At 40.3% G+C, this 20,724-nt stretch overlaps 1 protein-coding gene across 4 annotated transcripts in view; it reads left to right on the top strand.

Annotated features, from left to right (window-relative positions):
• The first annotated feature begins 7,247 nt into the window (after positions 1-7,247).
• The window catches only part of dmxl2 (Dmx-like 2), a 42,461-nt gene continuing 28,984 nt past the window's right edge, over positions 7,248-20,724 (top strand). For all 4 annotated transcript variants that reach the window (XM_020605767.1, XM_020605768.1, XM_020605769.1 and 1 more), the window contains exons 1-13: positions 7,248-7,657; positions 14,431-14,556; positions 14,832-14,903; positions 15,025-15,103; positions 15,292-15,436; positions 16,310-16,376; positions 16,476-16,648; positions 17,028-17,208; positions 17,336-17,516; positions 17,990-18,208; positions 18,315-18,586; positions 19,898-20,167; positions 20,377-20,606. In XM_020605767.1, coding sequence (XP_020461423.1) covers positions 7,571-7,657; positions 14,431-14,556; positions 14,832-14,903; positions 15,025-15,103; positions 15,292-15,436; positions 16,310-16,376; positions 16,476-16,648; positions 17,028-17,208; positions 17,336-17,516; positions 17,990-18,208; positions 18,315-18,586; positions 19,898-20,167; positions 20,377-20,606 — 2,102 coding nt within the window. In that variant the 5' untranslated portion in view covers positions 7,248-7,570. The remainder of the gene's footprint in view (positions 7,658-14,430; positions 14,557-14,831; positions 14,904-15,024; positions 15,104-15,291; positions 15,437-16,309; positions 16,377-16,475; positions 16,649-17,027; positions 17,209-17,335; positions 17,517-17,989; positions 18,209-18,314; positions 18,587-19,897; positions 20,168-20,376; positions 20,607-20,724) is intronic.

The following is a 20,724-nucleotide window of genomic DNA, read 5'->3' as shown; positions in this document are numbered from 1 at the left end:
TCCCTCTCTCTCTCTCTTTCTGTGTGTGTGTGTGTGTGTGTGTGTGTGTGTGTGTGTGTGTGTGTGTGCGTGCGTGCCAAGCCCTTAATCTTCTCTTCACACTTCAGAACCACCTCAGAAATCTGCTAACACTCACCATCTGGTCCTCCATTATATCCTGTAAATGCACAGAAGAACTCATACATGTTGCAGAACAAATGATCCACAATAATATATCACTCATATGCACAGGCACTGGGAAAAAACACAATCATACACTAAAAGCAAAGGTACCTGCTAAAAATAGAATGAGTTCAAATGAGAAAGAGACAGAGCAACACAATAAAGCTCAATAATGTGGAGATGAAAAGCAGGTAATCCTGTTACAGCACAGGTGCACCAATGTGATTGCACATACACACATCCACACACACACACACAATTAGATTGCATTATTGAGCACAGACACAGGCCTGAATAGGATTCTGAAACCCTGAATAGGGAAGGCAATAATTCATACACGCCAACTCACACACACATGCATCAGCAGTGGCAGTGAATCATCCCTGAAACTACTGCAAGTGTGAGAGATTCATCAGTTAGCCCAAGGCTAGCTGGACAGGGAAGGAGGAGAGACAGATGGTCTAGTTTAACCACAGTAAGAGAGGCTGACCTTCTTCAGAGCAGGAAGAGGAAGGGAAAGCAACAAGAATGTAGAGAGAGAGACAGTAGCAAAAGAAGGAATGCTGTCAAAGCTAGAGACGATGCTCTGGAATAGCTGTCATTAATCTTTAGTATCTCTGCAGACACAGAAATCTCTGAGAGTCTGAGCAGGATTGCAATGTGTGCCAGACAAAGATAGAAGAGGAACGGCAAATAGAAAGTGAGAACAGATGACACTTACTGTATAACAGTGAAGCAGGTGTGAGTGTGTGAGGATTTAAAAAAAAAAACTCAATAATGTGGAGGAGGAAATTACTGAGGCCAGAGGGGTGAGGAGAGGTAATTATAATCAATCACTGCAAGAAAATGCTTACTGATAAAAGAACAAATAAACCTGTTATGAGAATCTCAAATTATGAGCAGCTCTAATGTTTCCTCCAGGAAATAAAAACGCTAGCATCCATTCATCCAGAGGTCCTGACTGCCCTCCAGAGCTGTCTTTGACTTATTAAGTTGTACTGTTACCAAATGCTGAGAGTGATAAGGACAACACCAGTTAACTTAATCAGCACATCAAAAAATAATTCTGTTGATGATGGAAAGCTTCCTCAAGAGAACATTTAAAGGTGCAATACAAAACAGAAATACTAATTTCACAAGTATATAACCAAACTCATATATAGATATTAAAGGAAATGTTGTTACACTACATAACGACTTTAAAAAGGGAGGGAGAGCATTCATTTAACCGCAGGCATTATCAAACATTATACTGTACCAGAATTCATTAGAAAAACTGCAGCATTTGTTCAAATGCTTAAAATAACCCATTGTGTGAATGAGGAATTGTTAGATAAGGGTAGGTTTCTTACAAATATGAGTGTTATCAAGATGTTTGTTTTGTCATTTTAACAGTGCATAGAGATACACAGGAAATGTGAGGAGACAGAGGAGTATGATGGGCAACAAAGGTCCCCCAGTCAGGTGTTAAACTATGAACACCATGGTTAAATTGTTTGTTAAAATGCAGTCACAGGATGCTTTGGATCTAGCTGAAGCCATAGGGTGTTTTTGCTTTGAGATGTAATAAAATGCTTGCCTGTACACTTCTTCAGATTTGAAAAAAAAGCTTATGTTTGCACTATAATTAAATGAGTTTATAAAGCAGTAAAGTGTGATTATAGGCATTAAAAAAGGTCAGTGGACAATCTCTGTACCTCAGTAAACCTATTCAGACATTTTATTTACTAATGTACTCTTATTTAAGCATTTTTTTTTAGGTAATAAAATAAAGATGGCAAATAACTAAGCCTATAACTAAGGCAGCTGCTTATAATTCTGTTTTAAACATTTGTTGGTGCTTCTTTTTTCCATTTAAGTAATGGATTTTTTAAATTATTCACATAGCTTCTTTTTGTGTAGTCATTGAACACAATTAGCAAAAACTAGCAAAAGGCAGATAAAGCTACAGACGTAGAGATCACATTCACCATGGCTTGAGACGAGACCAGAGGCATGTGCCGCACATCTGTTTATGAATAGAGTGGAAAGATGAAGATGAGTGGCCTGTTCTGAGCCAAATCCCTCGCTTGTCCTGTCTCCTCTAAAGTCTTTAGTAACTACTGACAAGTGGCTGAATGAGGACCATTTACAATCAAATGCTTGTTCTTTGGAATGTAGCATTACTTTTCCATCATTGCTAGGACACATTTCATCTTATTTCCAAGGAGATAAAAATGAATAAAAAGAACTTCTACTGACGTTAAAATGAATATTGTACAAAAAAAAAAGATGCGTATTGCTGAATGCGTTTCTTGTTCATACATCATGCCATCACTGTGTTTTAGTGAAATTATTTATTTAAATCTATAGATTACAGATGTACCTAGAAATACAGGAATATGACTTTGAAATACAATTTTTAGTTCAGGTCAAGGAATTAAAGATTTTTGAAAATAATATGAAATATGATGTTCTGGACATAAATGAAACTTTTGTAATCAGCTAATAATTAATATTTATCTTTGAGCAATCCACACACTTGATTTATTACTGATGATGCATTCAAATTGGAATTAATAATGAATGATTCCTGACTGATTTCATGTGAATATAATCTAATATTCAGACAAAGAAATTAAACAGCATGCAATTTATTATGCACCATAATATTGTATCTTTACCTTTCTATTAACTCGTGTGCCTGAAATTCCTCTATGCCATATAGTCTTGTTAATATGCCACCCCAAAAATTTCATTGGCCCCATCTGGGCCTCTCACTAAATACTTTCTGCAGGCATTACTGCTATCAAGAATCAACATAACAGATATCCTAGATTGCTCTCCTGGGCCCGATTAGCATTATTTGGAAACATCACAATGCTTTTAGTACATCATTTCTAACACAGCTCAAAACTATACAAAACGTCAGTTATTCTATATGCTCATTGTTCATAATGAAAAAAAGAAAAGTGCACATGCTAGTTATCACAGTGAACCAAAACACACAGGCCAGAATGAATGATGTTTCTGTTGGTCATAATTTTAGTAAATAAAAAACATTATTTATTAGTATTTAGCTTTAACCAAAATCTGACTGAAATATCAGATTCACTTTTAATTTAATGTTAAAACACAAGACTGCTGTGTTTGAACTTTTGTTTATCTGTCTACGTTCTGCTTCATTCATTCATGCTGTAAATATTCAAACTTCATGATTCATTACACTTTAACATTATGCACTGATTTATTCACTGATAGTGAAGAATCTCCATTACATTTTTGTCCGGGGGAGCAGAATGTCTTGCACCTCAGGGCCACACTAGAGCTCCCTCTAACTAACAGTCATCCATGAAATGAGAAAATCTATAATGCATTTAATTTTGCTCTCAGTAGATCTCCCAGTGACACCACAGGGACTACGTACACTGTAACAACCATCTTGCAACCTTTCAGCAATTTCCAGTCACACAATAGCTATTATTCACAGTGTCCACTGTCTCTCTTACACACACATGGGTGAATCTCCTTTCCTGCTTTATACAGTCTTGTAGGAATAGAGTATCCTTATAGACTACTGTATTTCTTATATATTTATTAGTTTGGCTCTAAGCACTGTAGGCCAACTGCACAATACCTTGGGCACTTAGGAGATGAATGCTCTATTTGTTAATAATCTAAAGTGGACGCCTTCAGTCATTTCAAGAATAATTCATTTGGACAGGCACACATGAACAAACTTGCTTGAAATCTCTATGAATCTCTCCATCTAGTTCCCTCTTGGTTGGTGAAAGGGGGGAGTAGTACAAACTGTATTAAAACACTTGAGATATATTAGCTAGATTATAAAACTACTACAAAAAATTAAGGGAACACTTAATCATCACAGTATAACACCAAGTTAGTTAAACTTCAGGGATATCAATCTGTTCATTTGGGAAGCGCAAGTGGCTGTGAATCACTTTCACCTGCTTTGGTGCAAATGAAAGTGACAACAGGTGTAATGAAGAGGCAAATGCAAGACAACCTCCAAAAAGGGAATGGTTTTACATGTGGTGGCCACAGAGAAATACTCTCTCCTTATCCTTCCTGGTTGATTCTGCTCAAGCTTTGTGTTTTGCTAGTGTCCTTGTCACTACTGGTAGCATGAGGCAGTACCTGCAGCCCAATCAGGTGGCATAGGTAGTCCAGTTACTCCAAGATGGCACATTCATATGTACAGTCACAAGAAGGTTTGCTCTGTCTCCTAGCACCGTCTGGGAGTAGATACCAGGACACTGGACAGGGCCATAGATGCGCAACAGCCCAGCAGCAGGACTGGTATCTGCTCCTTTGTGCAAAGAGCAACAGGAGGAGCACTGCAGGAGCCCTACAGAAAGACCTCCTGGCAGCTACTGGTGTGCATGTTTCTGACCAAACTGTCAGAAACAAACTCCATGAAGGTGGCATGAGGGACTGACGTCCTATGGTATGACTTATGTTTACAGCCCAGCACCATGCATCTCTACTGACATATGCCAGGAAACACCAGAATTGGCAAATCAGCCAAAGGGGCCCAGTTCTCTTCACAAATGAGAGCACGTTCACACTGAGCACATGTGACAGGTACAAAAGATTCTGGAGATGCCATGGTGAGCATTATGCTGCCTGAAAGATCACTGAGGATGACTGGTTTGATGGTCTGGGGAGGCATATCCTTGAAGGGCTGCACAAACCTCCATGTCATAGCCACCGGTACAATCACTGCTTTGAGGTACCGGTATGAAGTCCTCAGAGCGAATGTCAGACCTAACACTGGTGCAGTGGGCCCTGGGAGTGCATGCAGGCAGGTGGGGGCCATACACACTTCTGAGTCACATTATGAGTTGTCTTGATGAAATTCATGCAACTTGGATGAGCCTGTGATTCCAATTTTTCACTTTGATTTTCAATGTGATTTTGACTACAACCTCCATGGGTTGATGATTGTGGTTTCCATTGACCATTATGTCATTTTGTTCTGAACAAATTATACAAGTACATTAGTAAAAGTTTTCAACTCGAATAATTTGTTCATCAAGATCTGACGTGTGATTAATGGTCCCTTAATTTTTGAGCTGTTTATTTTTAGTCATAGAGGGGTTCTTTGAGGTAAAGAGTGATGCACTCATAGTCTTGCTCATGTCCCTTGCAGCAGTCTGTGCTTTAAAACTATACAAAAACTAAGGAGCTGAAAGGGGAAGATTTTTGGCAACATTCCACTGACTCTTAGTCTTACTGAATGGCTGTCAGGTTTAAATACTCTACATTCTCATCCAGGGATTTTGCTGCTCATTTATAATGCCTTACAGACAGCTCTCACATCCTGGTTGCACAGTGTAACCTTTACATTTGTCTCTAGGTTAGTTTGTGATAGTAGTTAATACAATATTAGAAAAGATATTTGGGGCAATCTTGATCCTATTTATTACATATTTCCCCATCTCAAATAGCATAGATAGTGCTAGACCGTTGACTGTATCTATGTACAGTCAATATGCTGAACCTATTTGCTATTGCATCAGTCATCGTGACCAGCTGTAAAGTCTGATGGTTGCACTTCAGTAAGTGGTAGTCACCAAATGCTAAATGAGCAGACACAGTATTACACATCTGGGCTACTGCCTCACAGTTGTCTCTCCTGCTCTCCTGTGTGCCATGGTGGCTGGCAGGCAGGCCATGTCTGTTGATATCAGTGTGGCTTAAATAGCCAACACCTTGATGGTTTGCTGTGTACCCTCTCAGTCTTCTCATCATTTATCTAAAAAAAGGAAGGGGAGACTGTGACAATGGAGAGGGGGGAAGGGGGTAAACAGTATTATGGTAACATGCTCTCTTAAATCTCATCAGCGATGAGATGAATGGGTATAGATAAAGACAGGGGCAGTTACAGCTCAGCCAGGTATTGTTCTTTCCCTCTATGTTCTCTGCAAAGTATCAAACAGTAGTGGAGTTATAATCACAACATATCACTGTGTCTTAATAGAACAAGTGATGTTGTCTTTTTATTCCCTGCATTACCCACAATGCAACACAACTGCTGACAGTTTGATTTACAGTAGTGTGATATGGGTATATAGTATGTAGTATGTAGTAGTGCCTAATGTAACCCAAGGCTTTAGGCTCAGGCAGAGATGAGGACTGGGCCTCACTTGACTTCAACCCCAGCCGATGCTGCTAACTTCATTAAAGCAATTTAATAGAATTCATCTGAGCATCTAATCGCCATGTTAGTGCTAAAAAACATTCAGCTAATGACTGATTAAACTGGAAAATAGTTTCATTATCAGCTGATTGTCTAGGGTACAAAAGACAGTTTGCAAAGATGTTGTCCAACCAACAGTCCAAAAGCCGAAAATATAATGTTGGACAATTAATCAAGATAACAACAATCAACAAACAATCAAACAAATATTTTACCTATAAATTCATTATCACACCTGATTTCCGTTGATACATTTAAGTAACATTTTCATTTCTAAAGAAAACGTGATCGAGTTATTAATTTCTTTTTTTTTTTAATGTAAGTATTTAGCCTAAGTTTTAAATATCTTTGTTTAGGCCTAATTGTTGAAGCAGACGCATCGCTTAAAGAACTGACGCTTTCATGTCCTCTTGAAAAGGAGAAAGACCAGAAAGACCATTACCCCGGCCACTTATCAAAACACTGCAGTTCCATTCGTTTCTGCTTCCTATTGCATCTTAACGCTATTTCGTGTGTAAGGGTTTCTCTCATTCGATAACTTATTTTTTAATCACTGACAAAATTATTACCTTTATTTTTATTTATTTATTTTACCCCAAGCCATACAGGACATTTATGATCAATGAACCCAAAACGTAGACAGAGGGGTGCCAGCAAAGTGGTTCGCCGTAAACATAGACAACCAGTGATAGAACAGCTATTCACTGTCCCAGAAAGAGGCGCGATCAGTGACTAAAAGACATATATGCCATTTTAAAGAGTGCATACGAAAATGTAAACAAATGTGTTTTAATCAGAAATAAACCCGTGAAGCACTGAGTGAAATTCAGAAGATGATTTTCCCATCTAGATTTCTCGTATCTATGGCCATGCAGTCGTGCCTGAACAACATCGTGAGCGCGCATGTCAGGTTCGCTGCAGAGATCCTGCTGTCTCGGCTCTCACGATTAATCGTGGGGATGGTGCTGATAGCGAGAGGCGGCGGACGACCTGCTTTACATGTTTAAATAGGTGACAAGGCCAGGTGGGGTTACATTTATATGGGTCGAGCACAAATTACTGCAGCCCTTTGTAGAAGAAGCGACACTACCAGGCCGAGGACAACGTTACTGATGGAATCCCCGGTCGCTGCTAGATGGAGAAACCGAAAGGGTGGACTCATAAATAATTAAAATAAATACCATCTGCTGCTAAAATATAAGGAAAATGCATCTGCATCAGGTGCTGACAGGAGCTGTAAACCCCGGAGATTGCTGCTATTCGGTGGGAAGCGTAAATGACATTCCTTTCACGGTGAGGTTTTATTTTGTAATTTTTTCCAAGATGACACCCACTGAAGCTAACAACTAGCTAGCTGGATAGTTAGCTAGCTAGCGTTATATTGGTTGCAAACGGACTGGTTAATGGGCTAAAGCACAGGCTAGCCGGGTAGTGTTCTAGCCATCTGCCGCAGATTCACAAACAGGGAGTCAAGGCTACTCGGGACATCCTTATTACAAGCCCCTCTTTCATGAATCCTGACAGTCAGCCATTCACAAACTAGCATCCTCTAGTAGACGCTGGACAGCGATTTATGCGTGATGTTACGGTAACGTTATGTCATTTATTCTTCCAAGACAATTGGGTTAACGCCAGCCATTCAAATAACCTTTAGCGGCATCTCGTAACGTTAGAATTACTACAAGGGAACTCCTTTGCGCAGTTAAAACATTAAATATTTTGCAGTGAGATACGCTTCGAAGAAATGTGGCACACTACAGGTACCTATGCTTGGAGCTTGACAAACCTGCGCACGAATACAGGAGGAAAATCTGTGTTTTGTGTGATTGGAGAAGTAGCTAAGCTTGCTACCATTTGGTATTAAACCCCCCAAGGATCAGTAGCTCGTTGTCACCCTAGCATCAGCTGCGCCAGCTATGACGTAGAGAGCCATATATGGATACATGAGCTAGAGGTGTTTTGGCCCTGGAAAACACAGATTTCAAAACGTGGTGCCATCTGCCATTATTCTGAGTTTAATGAACCAGAATAAACGTGTATTTTTATGACTAAAACTGTCGGTTTCTGTGGGGGAGCTTGTCATTATTTGTATTGCTCATGCTGATAAAACACTATACTTTGAACCATATTCAGTGTATTAGGTGTTGACATATTTAGGTTATAATATTTTTTGCCTGTCTGAAGTCTGGCAGCTTCCCAGCATTTCTCTTTGTGCCTCAAGCTGACAGGACTGCCCTGTCTATATCCTATTTAGTGCAGTGAGACATAGAGATGAACCATTTGTTATAACAACCTCTTTTGTGGTAGCAAGCAGGATACAAACTTCAAAATATTGTGGTTCTTATGCTTAAAATGAATGATTTGAAGTTAACCCTTGTGTTCTGTTAAGGATCTTAAAGAGCACATGGCATGCTTTTCCTTGTTTTCTGTTAAGTCAATAAAGAGGGAAAAGCATGCCATGGGCTCTTTAGAGTAGAGATGAGACCACAAGATGAATGGTATTGACTTCACTGACAACGGTATGATCTTTCTCAACATCACACAAGGAAATCCCCTTTAAATTAATGACTGTTTTACCTGAATGGTTAAATCAAGTTTTGCCATCTAGACGTATCTTTTGGGGATCTCATTTTTGTTTTGTTTTTACTAGAATGTTTATATTAAATAAGCATTTTATTGTTTAATTTTTACAGTAAAATGACAGATGCTTTGTATAAAAAAAGTAATTACTTGAAATGTAGAGATGTCCACACAGATTGAAACTGCTAAATGGAATTACTTTGTCATTACATGAGATAGTCTTTACGTTTACAATCCCAGTTCATGCCAGAAGCAACATAACTGCATCAGGTAACTTTTGCCAGTGATGGCTCACATTAAATTCTCGAGCAGCTATGTTGCACACTACCGTTCCCTCATGCATCATGAGCTTGTCTAATGGCTGCCAAACCTGGGATTGGTCTTGTTAGTGAGGTGGTGTTTTGTTGTTGCAATTTGATTTTTTTTTTTTTTTCCAGAAACACAGAGACACTACTCCCTTAGTTAGTTAAATTTATTGCAGTCATTTATTTTCTTCTTCATTTTTATTCAAAATATGGAAAGGAGCTGTCTCCCTTTACATTGACCCCAGATCAAGGCTGTTTGAATGTAAACAGGTGGGCTTTTTTTTTTTTTTTTTACCAAGGGTCATATATGCATAATAACATAGGACAAAGCTAATTGTACAGCTACAGTCTATCATGTTGCCACAGGGTGCTAGTTCTATGCCTGGTGTTTTCTTTCTGTGTCTGAGGGGGTATTTGAAGAACACTAGACATTATGTCCAGTGCAGTTAATTTCACACTGACCCCTAGGGCTCCTAGGCCAGACCCAGACACACGCAGAGCAAACCTATCACAGTTGCAAATGCACCAGTTCAAATGAGGAAGAATGAAATTAGAGCTTCATTGGAAATGAAATCATTCCATTTCCATGTTTTCTTTGCTTCTGCAGTATTGTGCTCTCAACTGATGTTGACATGATGTTGAACATCGTGTTGAACTTAAATGATGGTTAGTAAGATGGTTAGTTAGTAGCAGGAACCCTGTTGCTGCCAGTTCACTGGGCTAATGGAAGGTTTATATAGCTATGTGTTGAGAACCTACTGCCAGAATGGTTAGAAGTAGGCTATGAGCTGTAATGTGAAAGAACCAGATAGTAAGAAGTATGAAGAGATCTGTGTTCTTTTTCACAAGCATAATGTTGGTTGTCTTTTGAAAATATGGTAATTGCCATTAATTAAATAGCTTTTTTTAAGTTTTGATTGTTCAAAAAGGCTAAAATATATTGTCTGTTGAATTACAAATAAGTCTATATATGAACAGCTGTTTAGCATTTTCAGCTATGTAGTTTGATTTGTGTCTGTTGATCACTGTTAAAAATAGACCAGTGTGATAATAACATTTTGAGGGGTTGTAAAAATGGCTGTTAGAAAGGCCATTATTCTGTTAAGTATGCAGTGGTTATAGTTGCACAGTGCATTCAGTTATGGAGTTAGGACAGTTTAAGTCGAATAGGCCATGTGGACACCAAATACTGACCAAAAAAATAAACGACCATAATATTTTTCTGCTCCAACACCCATGAGGTTGTTGCAATTGCAGCCAGTTTAGCTGGATACATTGATTAAGTTAGATATGTTATGATCAGCAGACAGAATAGAGACAGACTGAAGCTGGACCTGGTGTAGTTTGGCTGTTAATGCCCACAGTTTCACTGCAGTCATGCATAAGAAGGCCCATATGGTGTCCCTACTGTCGCTGGGATCAAAGTACAGTACAGGTCTGTGCTATAGGCTTTTCCAGGGTTGATGTATTAACACAGATTGACAGAAAGACCAGGTTACTAGTTGTCAGATTAATCCTTTTGTTTACAGATATTTGCAGGCCTTTGACCAAGGCTTTTGACTACAGCTCAAAGCCAGCTTGTTAGCACAACCATGAAAAGGTGTGATCTGTTGCAGATGTTGCACATTAGCAGCTGTGACTCTGTGACATGCTCATATGATTGCGTTAGGCATGGGGAATAAGTGACATGTGATGGGATGAAGGCAGAAGTGATCTCTCACTCTCTTTCTCTTATCTCTGTTCATTACAGCAGCACATGACTCTATTCATTGTTTTATTCTAAAATACATGTATGCTGAATACCAGTTACACCCATGCCTCATGGAAGTTATATTTATGCAAATAACCTTGTTAAGATACTCTTAACTAATGATATGTAGACTGATTTCTGTCGCTCTCATCAAGTAATATAAACACTGTAGCTGACAATGCTGTCTTTCAGTAGATGAGAAGTGGAATTTGCTGACTGAGCTTTTAAAAGAACAATAAAAGGGGCTTCCCAGAGTTGAGCTAAAGAAACCAGCCTGGTGAGTCAGTGTTTTTGGTACATCAGACAGTATTATACCTACTGTAATTTTCTCAAATATCTAACTTGAAATACAGTTTTCTGTAAACCTTTATATGAAATAACGCTACCAATAAAGTGCCAGGTGAAAAGTAAGTAAAGCGTCACATTTCCAGTCAACAGTACTTATCAAAAAATATTGGTGGCGTTTTACATAACAATACAGTCACATTGCATTGTTTCTCTGCTCAAAGTAGATGCAAGTCCTTTGTGATTGGTATTGTGTTGCAGAGAGGTAATATTTATCCAAAGGCAGCAACATTCTTGATGTGAGCAGTTTACATGACTGACAGGCAGGGAACATTGCTGCTTCAGGACTGCGTTAAGTCAGTGGATTTGGATTTAGATTCAAATACATTCATAGACAGAATCGCTGTCTTCCTAAGGCTGTCTTTTGCTGAGTCAAATAACTATCCTGACGGCTAGCTAAACATTAATCTAATTATAATCGGTGTCTAGCAGACCTCCATGTCTTCATTTTGTTTGCTTGAAAGGCTGCCTTTGATTGAAATACCTAGTTCACTGAGTTGTACCTGTCTGACTGACTGTCCAATATTATTGCCCCTTAGCATATGAACACAGTCCTGCAGCCAGCTCTCTTAAAGACTAGTGCTTGTTAAGACCAAAGTGTACCATATTCGTGAACACTACCAAGTTGAATCTATAAATTGACTCAAAACTCACTGAAAACAGAAATGACATTTTAGTCCTGTTTGTTCATCTTGTTAATGTTCTGGCTGAGTATATAATGTTGTTTCAATGGTTACCTTACCATGGTGCCATTTATCAGTATTGTAGCATTGGGGGTGGAGAGACAATTGGCGGGGTCCCCCAGAATGCCTTAGAGGGGAAGTACCTGGTGGGATCGGGTTGGTGGCGGGGTCCCCCAGAATGCCTTAGAGGGGAAGTACCTGGTGGGATCGGGTTGGTGGCGGGGTCCCCCAGAATGCCTTAGAGGGGAAGTACCTGGTGGGATCGGGTTGGTGGCGGGGTCCCCCAGAATGCCTTAGAGGGGAAGTACCTGGTGGGATCGGGTTGGTGGCGGGGTCCCCCAGAATGCCTTAGAGGGGAAGTACCTGGTGGGATCGGGTTGGTGGCGGGGTCCCCCAGAATGCCTTAGAGGGGAAGTACCTGGTGGGATCGGGTTGTGGAGATTGTGTGTGTTTTGTTGCTCTGCAGTTGTGTCTGGGGAAAATAAAAGAGGAAAAAGGCAACTTCTGTCTCTGGCTGCTTCCTCAAGTTAGCCTCTGCTACAGTATTATATTGTTACCAGTGAGTCATCCTTTTTTGTAATGTCAGTACATTGTTCTGTGTGTGTCTGTCTGTGGCTGCCTTTTGCTGATACAAATAAATATCCTGACAACTAGAATATTTATTTGATTCCGCATCAATCACATAAATGCTTGTGTGTTTTGGGATGAAATACAAGACACACACAAGCTCAAACTAGAAGAGCAAAGCTCTGAGGATAGGCCATCTTGTTTAAGGTGGATGTATCACAGCTTACCAGCATGCCTCTGGTTTCTACCCATTGATATACCCTTACTAGCCACTTTATTAGGTGCACCTGTACAATTGTATGCAATTTAATACAACACTTCTGCCTTAACCTCTGTGTTTATGAAACTCAAAATGTTTCAGTTTTTGGTGACATTGTCATAAATGTATAAATACAATTATATGTTTATTATTTATTGAGGTCATAGTTAAATGTGGTGTTGTACTGGACTACATTATATTTAGAGCTGTCTCTATATTTTGTCCTCCCCAGCTACATACTTGAGGGGGTCAGAATATTAGGAACACCTCTGAATATATAGTAATGTACAGTACAACCGATTTGGCAACCAGCCACCAGGGGGCGATCACTTAGAGGCTCCCTTCACGGTACGAGATTCACTTCTGGTAGCTCTTAGCGTGTCCATCGTTTTTACAGTCAGTGGTTCTACCATGTTCATATTACCTCGCTGGTAAAGAGAGTACAGTGGACTCACACATTCTCATGTTTGTCTACTTGTCAGCAGTAATGAAGACTGGTTTGAGTTTTATAACATGGGAGTGAGAACATTTTGGCTGGTCCTTACTTTGTCCCACACCTTCAAAAGGGCTATTTTATGGTTCAGACTTTGTTTTAGGCTTCAGGCTAGAATTAGGCTAGGTTAGAGTAAGGCCTGGGCTTTGACAATTGGTTGTGAAGGTTAGGTGTTAGGAATGCATTATACCACAGTATGCTCTCAAAGACTGCTGTACAAACGCATGTAAGAATGGAGGGACAGAGGTGCAGAGCAGTCCCAGACAGTGCGTGACGGTGACTGATTTTTTTATTCCAGCTATAATATGAGGAAACAAATGCTGCAGTACAAACTGTGCTTCCCTTACTTTTTCTGTCTCTCATGTATTATGCTATAGCATGTAAAGTCCTTTAACAGCCTTTGTTATAATTTCATCCCTGGCTGTTACTTTATACCATACTACTGTCCTGTTGTGTGACCCAGTGGTTCCCAGCCTCTCCTCCTGTTCTCGTGAATAATAAAAGACACAAGCCGCCATCCTGACTCCCAGCTGCTGCTACCACTTCTGCCATTCTACACATGGTTGCCGGTCGCCTGCAAACCTCAGTTGTATTCATTTATCTTCCTACCCATAATCCAGATCTTAACACAGGGCTGCCTGCTAATCAAGTACTGTGTATGTCTACTTATTGCACATAAGTAGGTGTTTTGTTTTCATACAGTGATCAGTAAAACGGCATCTTATAGTTTTATTGTTACATGGTTTCTGTGCTATATTTGCCACCACAACATAGCTGTGCTATGGTGATTTAAGGTAACTGTTATGCTATGCTAATCCTGTTTTAATATCTCACCCTGCTTATGCAGTATTCATATTAGTGTCACTGAGTGTTATTATAGTCGACTTTTTGTCATTTCAATGACATTATATTGCACATCCAATTTCACTGTGGAAAATGTTTTTTAGTGTATTATTAAGTGGGACTCACTGTTTTTGCATTTTGCTGCGATATTTACTATTTTAAGTTTCAGTCATTTGGTTCTGTTTGCTTTTTGCGATTCAGTCAGTTTGTCCTCATGTATTTTTTTTGTTTTTTTCTCCAGGCCTATGGTTCCGGTTGTGATGTAGTGATCTTGGCTAGTAACTTTGACTGCGTGCAGATTATCCCTGGAGCTCAGAATGGGAACATACAAGTGGGCTGTGTGGAGTGCTCCCACCAGCTTGGCAGGGTAAGTGTTGAGTACACAACCAGACACACGCCTACATGCAGTTTTCATTTTTTTGGTGTAGCTAGAAGACAATATCAATTGTGCAGTGCACAAGGACGTACATTGGGCCCTGCATTTGTTCCTGTCTTGTACTGCCCATACTCTCCTGTCCTTGCTATCCTGCCTGCTCTCTTGCACCACGCTCCCCACTCACCCCTGTCCTGTGGGAATGACTGTGCAGCAGCACTGATGAGTTGAGTAGTGGTGTGATGATGAACACAGCTCTTTATTTTTAGATTGCTGCATCCTATGGAAACACAGTCTGCATCTTTGAACCTCTATCTTCCAACCCAAACAAACGCCACAAGGTGAGCATGATTGTCAGTATTTTAGACATATGCTCTTAGTGGTTTAAATCGATGTCCGGTGAATTTAATTACATGTCTCAATAACACTGCATGGTGTGTGCTGCTTTTCTGTCACTAACAGCAACTTAACTATCAGTGGCAAAAGACAGGGCAGTTCTTCCTTGATGCCATCACCTACAACCTGGCCTGGGACCCACAAGGTATTCCCATGCCTTCTGTGATTAATTTGATTCACTGACTAAATGAATCCATACAGCTCCTACTTGCAGCCCCCTTCAGGTTGTCTGTGATTACATGCGCCTTATGTCACAATGTGCATGTGGCTCTCTGTACTGTAGAAGTCAACGTGGGATGTGAAGTGTGTAATATAGTGTTTTTGTGTCTTCAGGGAACCGTATCCTAGCAGCAACTGAGCGGCTCCAGCTGTGGGCTCCTCCACTGGCAGATGCCCTGATAGAGGAAGAGGATGGGCAGATGAGTGAAGACAAACCACACCCTGTTCTCAGTGACTGGAACTGTGTCTGGCAGTGCAAGTATGTTTTTTTGCTCTTGTACAGACTGTAGAAACATTTAACACGATTCGCAAGTAGAAAACTAAGCTTGCCGGTTTAAGGTTGTATATATTCTGTCAATATATATATATATATATACATTTGCATTCTCCTGGTATATATTCTTTGTCAAAATCCAAAGATAATTTATTATAGAGTCAAGTGCAGTTATTCAGAGACAGGTGCTTTTAAAGTAAATAGTCTCTTAGTATTGTCTACTGTTCAAGCAAATATGTCAATACCCTGACAGCTAGCCGACAGCTGCATTGTTTAGACCTGTGTCTTCTTATTCTGCACTTCCTCCTCTCTGTCTTGGTTTCGCTGCCTTGACAATGTCAAGCTAGTAAAGGATTTCTTTAGCCAAAATGGAGATTGGTCATTTTAAGTACCGGTAAAACATGCTTCACTCATTTTTGAGTCGACTGCAATTGTGTTAATTCTCGTTTCTTTTTTTTCTGTCATACAGTTAGGTTTGTTTGTGCAAACCAAATATAAACTTAATTCTACAGCCTTGAACAGGAATAAATTATCCCAGTATACTAATATAAACCTATTGGCAGCCTCACATGAAGGGTTTATACTGTTGTTGTGAGCCTTTCTTTTGATTCAGTGGCCTGTGTGCTGAGCTGTGTCAACAGACACGGACATATAATTGTTATCTGATGACACATGTGCATGGCTTTGAAAGCCACTAAAACAGGGAAATGCAAGCTCTGAAATTACCAGCAATAGATCTTGCACAAAGCAACTGCACACATACTTTGACAGCTGAGAACCACCTGTGTTTTTTTTTCTGTGGCAAGTTTCCCTTGAGGAACTTAATATAGCTGATATTGTTGCTTGCATTTCTTTTAGAACTGCTGCATCTGTTCACATTGCCAAGTGGTCTCCTGATGGGGAGTACTTTGCAACAGTTGGGAAGGTATAAGAATTGTGTAACCACTGAAATTGAAATGTTTTTCTAAGGTCTTTGGTGATGATTATATGTAATTTATGATTGTGCATGTGTGTCCACATACAGGATGACTGTTTACTTAAAGTGTGGTATCCCACCACGGGCTGGCGTTCTGCAGTGGTGGTTCAGGACCCCTCTGACAAAAAGCCTCTTCCTGTTAACTTCTCTTTTGTTTACCTGGCTCATCCTCGCTCTGTCACTGGTATGTCTTGGAGGAAGACCAGCAAATACATGCCCAAGTAAGAAACGCACGCAGTCACTTGGTCAGGGTGGCAAGTAATATGCTTATTTTTATACTTTCTTGTACATACTTGTTATTTTCTAAAGCAGAGTGTAATTTATTAGGTTTTTTCCTCCCTGGAATTGCCACAGTGTTAATGAATAGGTTGTAAAATCATTTTTCTACATTATTTTTATCCACTCTGCAATTTCTATATTTGTTAGAGTTAATTTGAGGGGTTTAAAGGTGTGATATGAAAAATAACAAAAACAAATGTTCTCTGATTCCAAGTATTCAAAGACCTGCCAGCTGTACTTTTAAATTTATAGTGATTTCTGTTGCTGTAGGTTCTCAGTTACTGATTGTGACAGACATTTGCATTCTCCTGTTGCTTCTAGGGGTTCGGTGTGCAACGTGCTGCTGACATCCTGTGAGGATGGAGTGTGTAGGTTGTGGTCAGAGACCCTGCTACCAGAAGACAGCTTACTTGGAGGACAGATCTCAGAGAACACACACTCCTTCAGCTCTAGCCTGCCAGGCCTGGCAGGCAATAAGGACAAGATCCAACATGCTTTAGAAGTAAACTTTCTTTATTCTGTCATTTCTGAATGATTCAAAAAAGATAATATTAAGCGTTAGCCATTTTTGATAAATGAATAGCATAATCCTGGTTTCTGTATTTTATTCCTGTGCTTTGCTTGATTAGTCAATCCACCACCTGAAGCATCTGCGTCGGGGCCGGCGGCGATCCTCTGCTCTGGTGGCACACAGTGAGCTGCTGCCCTCTCAGCTTGGAACACAGGACATGCACACTCACCACCACATCGCTCATCATGCCAATGCGCTGTGTCACTTCCATATCTCAGCTAGCATTAACCCCAACACAGGTAGGCGCTTATGTGGGAACTGGCTCAGCAGCATTTCTTTTTTAACATCATACATCTATATATACAGTAGTTGCACTATTAAACTTTTAAGGGTGTTCTATAATGTTCATGTTTCAGTTAATTATTCTGTAAAAGTGACATCACATCTTCTGTGTTGATCAATTTTAGATTTACATACTTGCATTTATTTACTTAGAGTTGTTTTAAGTCACATTTTTGTTATAAAATCTAATTACATAATGAAACTTCTTTATTGCAAAAACATTTTGTTTTGCATTCAGTACAAGCTTTGCAGCAGAATGAATGGATGGCTTCTGTGACTGACAATAAAATAATCATATTTGTTAGTAACCACTTCAGTGCAGCTGTGAACCTAGTACACAGTAAGCTTGAAGGATATTTTATTTACCCTTTGTCTGACTACTTTGATCCATATGTCTCTTTGTCCTCCATTTTCTCTTGTCCTCCGACAGATATCCCATCAGTGCTAGCTGACTCTGCAGTGTTCAACACAGATGATGGTTCTGGTGGTGGAGGCTTTGTGGTTCACTGGCTCAACAATAAGGACCTCAGCTTCACTTCCTCTATGGACCTCTTCATGTTGCAGCTCCGTAAGTTCTCTGAGCAGCAACTGGACCAGACTACTGAGGATCCTGTGGTTCCCGAAGGAACCCCTATGAAGTTTGACTTTGGTATGTCCCACACTCAGGCCATTACCCACTCCTTAAAACACATTAGCTTAAAAGCAAGATTATCTTATATATAAAAAAAAAAACATACTGATTTCTGTCTTTCTAGATCTGGATGACATATCTGACAAAGCCTCCTCAGATCATGGTGAAGAGGCTGAGCCAGGGGAGCAGGGGAGCACCAAGGCATCCTCCCCGGGATCCAGCTCCAGCATGCCTTTGCCCTCCATGCTGCTGGAGAGGAAGATGGAGACTCTGATCACAGAGTGGAACAAGAGCCCAGACATGTTGTTCACCATCCATCCTGCCGATGGATCTTTCTTGGTTTGGCATGTGAAGTACTTGGACGAATTCAACCAGGGCATCTTCAGACAGGTTCAGGTGAGTAGAAAATCAAGAACATGAGAGAACTTTTTTTTTTCCACATCTTGCTTGTATTTTCACATGCAAAGTATCTGACACATTGGAAAAACAGCTTTTGCCCACTAACTCTAACATACCTGATTTTCACATGCTACTTAACTCAAATACTGAAGATCCTAGTTTGAAACAGTTTAGCTTACCGTTTTAAATCATTGATCTCACATAAATGCAAGTTTAACTAAGAGAATATGGTTCCTGAAACTGATATGACACGGTCAGCTAGAGAGTTGTTGGGACCACAGACACCCTCTATTATTACCCTCAAGGTTGTAAGCAGAGTTAACAGATTGAATCTTCTTCACTCAGTCTTTGGCTGAGTACAAACAGCGGCCGCAGAGAGTACTTCAACCTCATAACATACAAATTCAATTTTGGCCTGTCATCAAGTAGTTGAACAAATTCATGATAGCATTACCAAGCCAAAAAGCATATTGTTAATGATGTAACTACTGATTAACTAAAGAACTGACATCACAATGGTATGAATTTCAAATTTATCCTAATATGTCTCCAGTGTTTCCCCCTAGGATTTTTTTCTAGTATTGGTGCTGTTGTGTCCACAAATGTGTGACTTTGTACCCTTTTTAATTGCTAGCCTTTACACATTAACATCCAAAAGACACATTCCCTCATTATCTTAAAAGGTGACTAGTTTCCATCCTTACTTTTCTGACCTCAGGTCCTCTGTGGTACCTATCATCCTCTCTTTTATTAATGATCCATGCTTCCAGACACATCTGAAAATTCAGAAAATGCAGTCATTAGTAATTCAGCACACTGTCGTACTATCTCTTTAGTTGGGTGCCCAACCCGAATTCTTAATGAAAAATGTGCAGGTATTTCCTCAGTGTATGGAATAGACTGCACAGCGGTGTTTAATGTGTAGCCTAATTATCGCTTAGTTGTTGACATTTAGAAACGTTCACTTTGTTTTTCTTAGTTCTGGGGCATATTATATATTTTTACTGCCTTCTGAGTGAGTTGACCAGCTGCTGCACACGTACCCATGAACAGCCTGTTTTGAACTGCTAAACAGTATCATATTTGTGGATGTGTGATAGGGTTCCCTTTCTTTTATACAGTACTGCTGCACACACACAGTCAACTGCATGCAAGAGCAAGTTGAGTATCAATGAACCATGTGAAATTTCATCAGTTAAAGTAGCTAAATGGTTAACTCAGAAGCGGTGGTGGCCACTAGTTTCTGTGGTGCTAAAGTCTGTGCCTGTGTTCCTTAAGGTTTATACTTTCCTCTAACTCTCCCACCAGGTGTCCTTCTCTTCCCGTATTCCAGTGGCATTTCCTACAGGTGATGCCAACTCACTGAGTAAAAACATTTTGATGTACGCCTGCACTTTGACTGAGGGTCAGAGTGCCGGAGCAGGGGAGCAGGGGAGGATGGTCCAACGTGTTTCCCACTCTGCTTCAGCCTCTGCCGGCCTTGGTTCATCCACCTTGGCACCCTCTCTTAACCCTCACCCTGGTATCAGTCCTGCTGTCATGATGGTCTCCAAGCATGTTGATGGATCTCTCAATCAGGTAGAACACTGAGGCTCAAGATGCACTACTTTTTCTTCAGCCAAGGGCAAGTGCATGCATGTTTTCATAAATGTCCACTCTTGATGAAGGTGTTCCCTAAAATAGCCTTGTCTAAAACGCCATACTTTTATGTCATAACCAAATTAATGAATTGTTTGTAATAGTCTTCCCAGCCATCACTGCACTTGATTTGTTCCCTTTGTCTGCAGTGGGCAGTGACATTTGCTGAGCGTTCTGCCTTCTCCAACGTACTCACCGTATCCCACAAGTTCCGCTACTGTGGCCACCGCTTCCATCTGAATGACCAAGCCTGCCACACAGTGCTGCCACTGCTACTGACCTCTTCTCACCATAATGCTCTGCTAACCCCTCCCTCAGCCCCTAGTAGTCTGGAAGGAGAACATCCTCCTACCTTCCCCTTTCCAAAGAGCCTTCCCAGGTATAGAACAAAATCAAGGCAGAGAATGATGGACCGCTCAACACAGTACTGATTGAAAAGCTAGAGGAGTGAGAGGCTGCTCTTCACTGTGAATGGGACCTGGCACTGCAACCCAGTG

The sequence above is a fragment of the Monopterus albus genome, unplaced genomic scaffold (genome assembly GCF_001952655.1).
Source record: "Monopterus albus unplaced genomic scaffold, M_albus_1.0 scaffold72.1, whole genome shotgun sequence".
Classification (NCBI taxonomy): Eukaryota; Metazoa; Chordata; class Actinopteri; order Synbranchiformes; family Synbranchidae; genus Monopterus; species Monopterus albus.
This window is presented reverse-complemented; position numbering and strand designations above follow the sequence as displayed.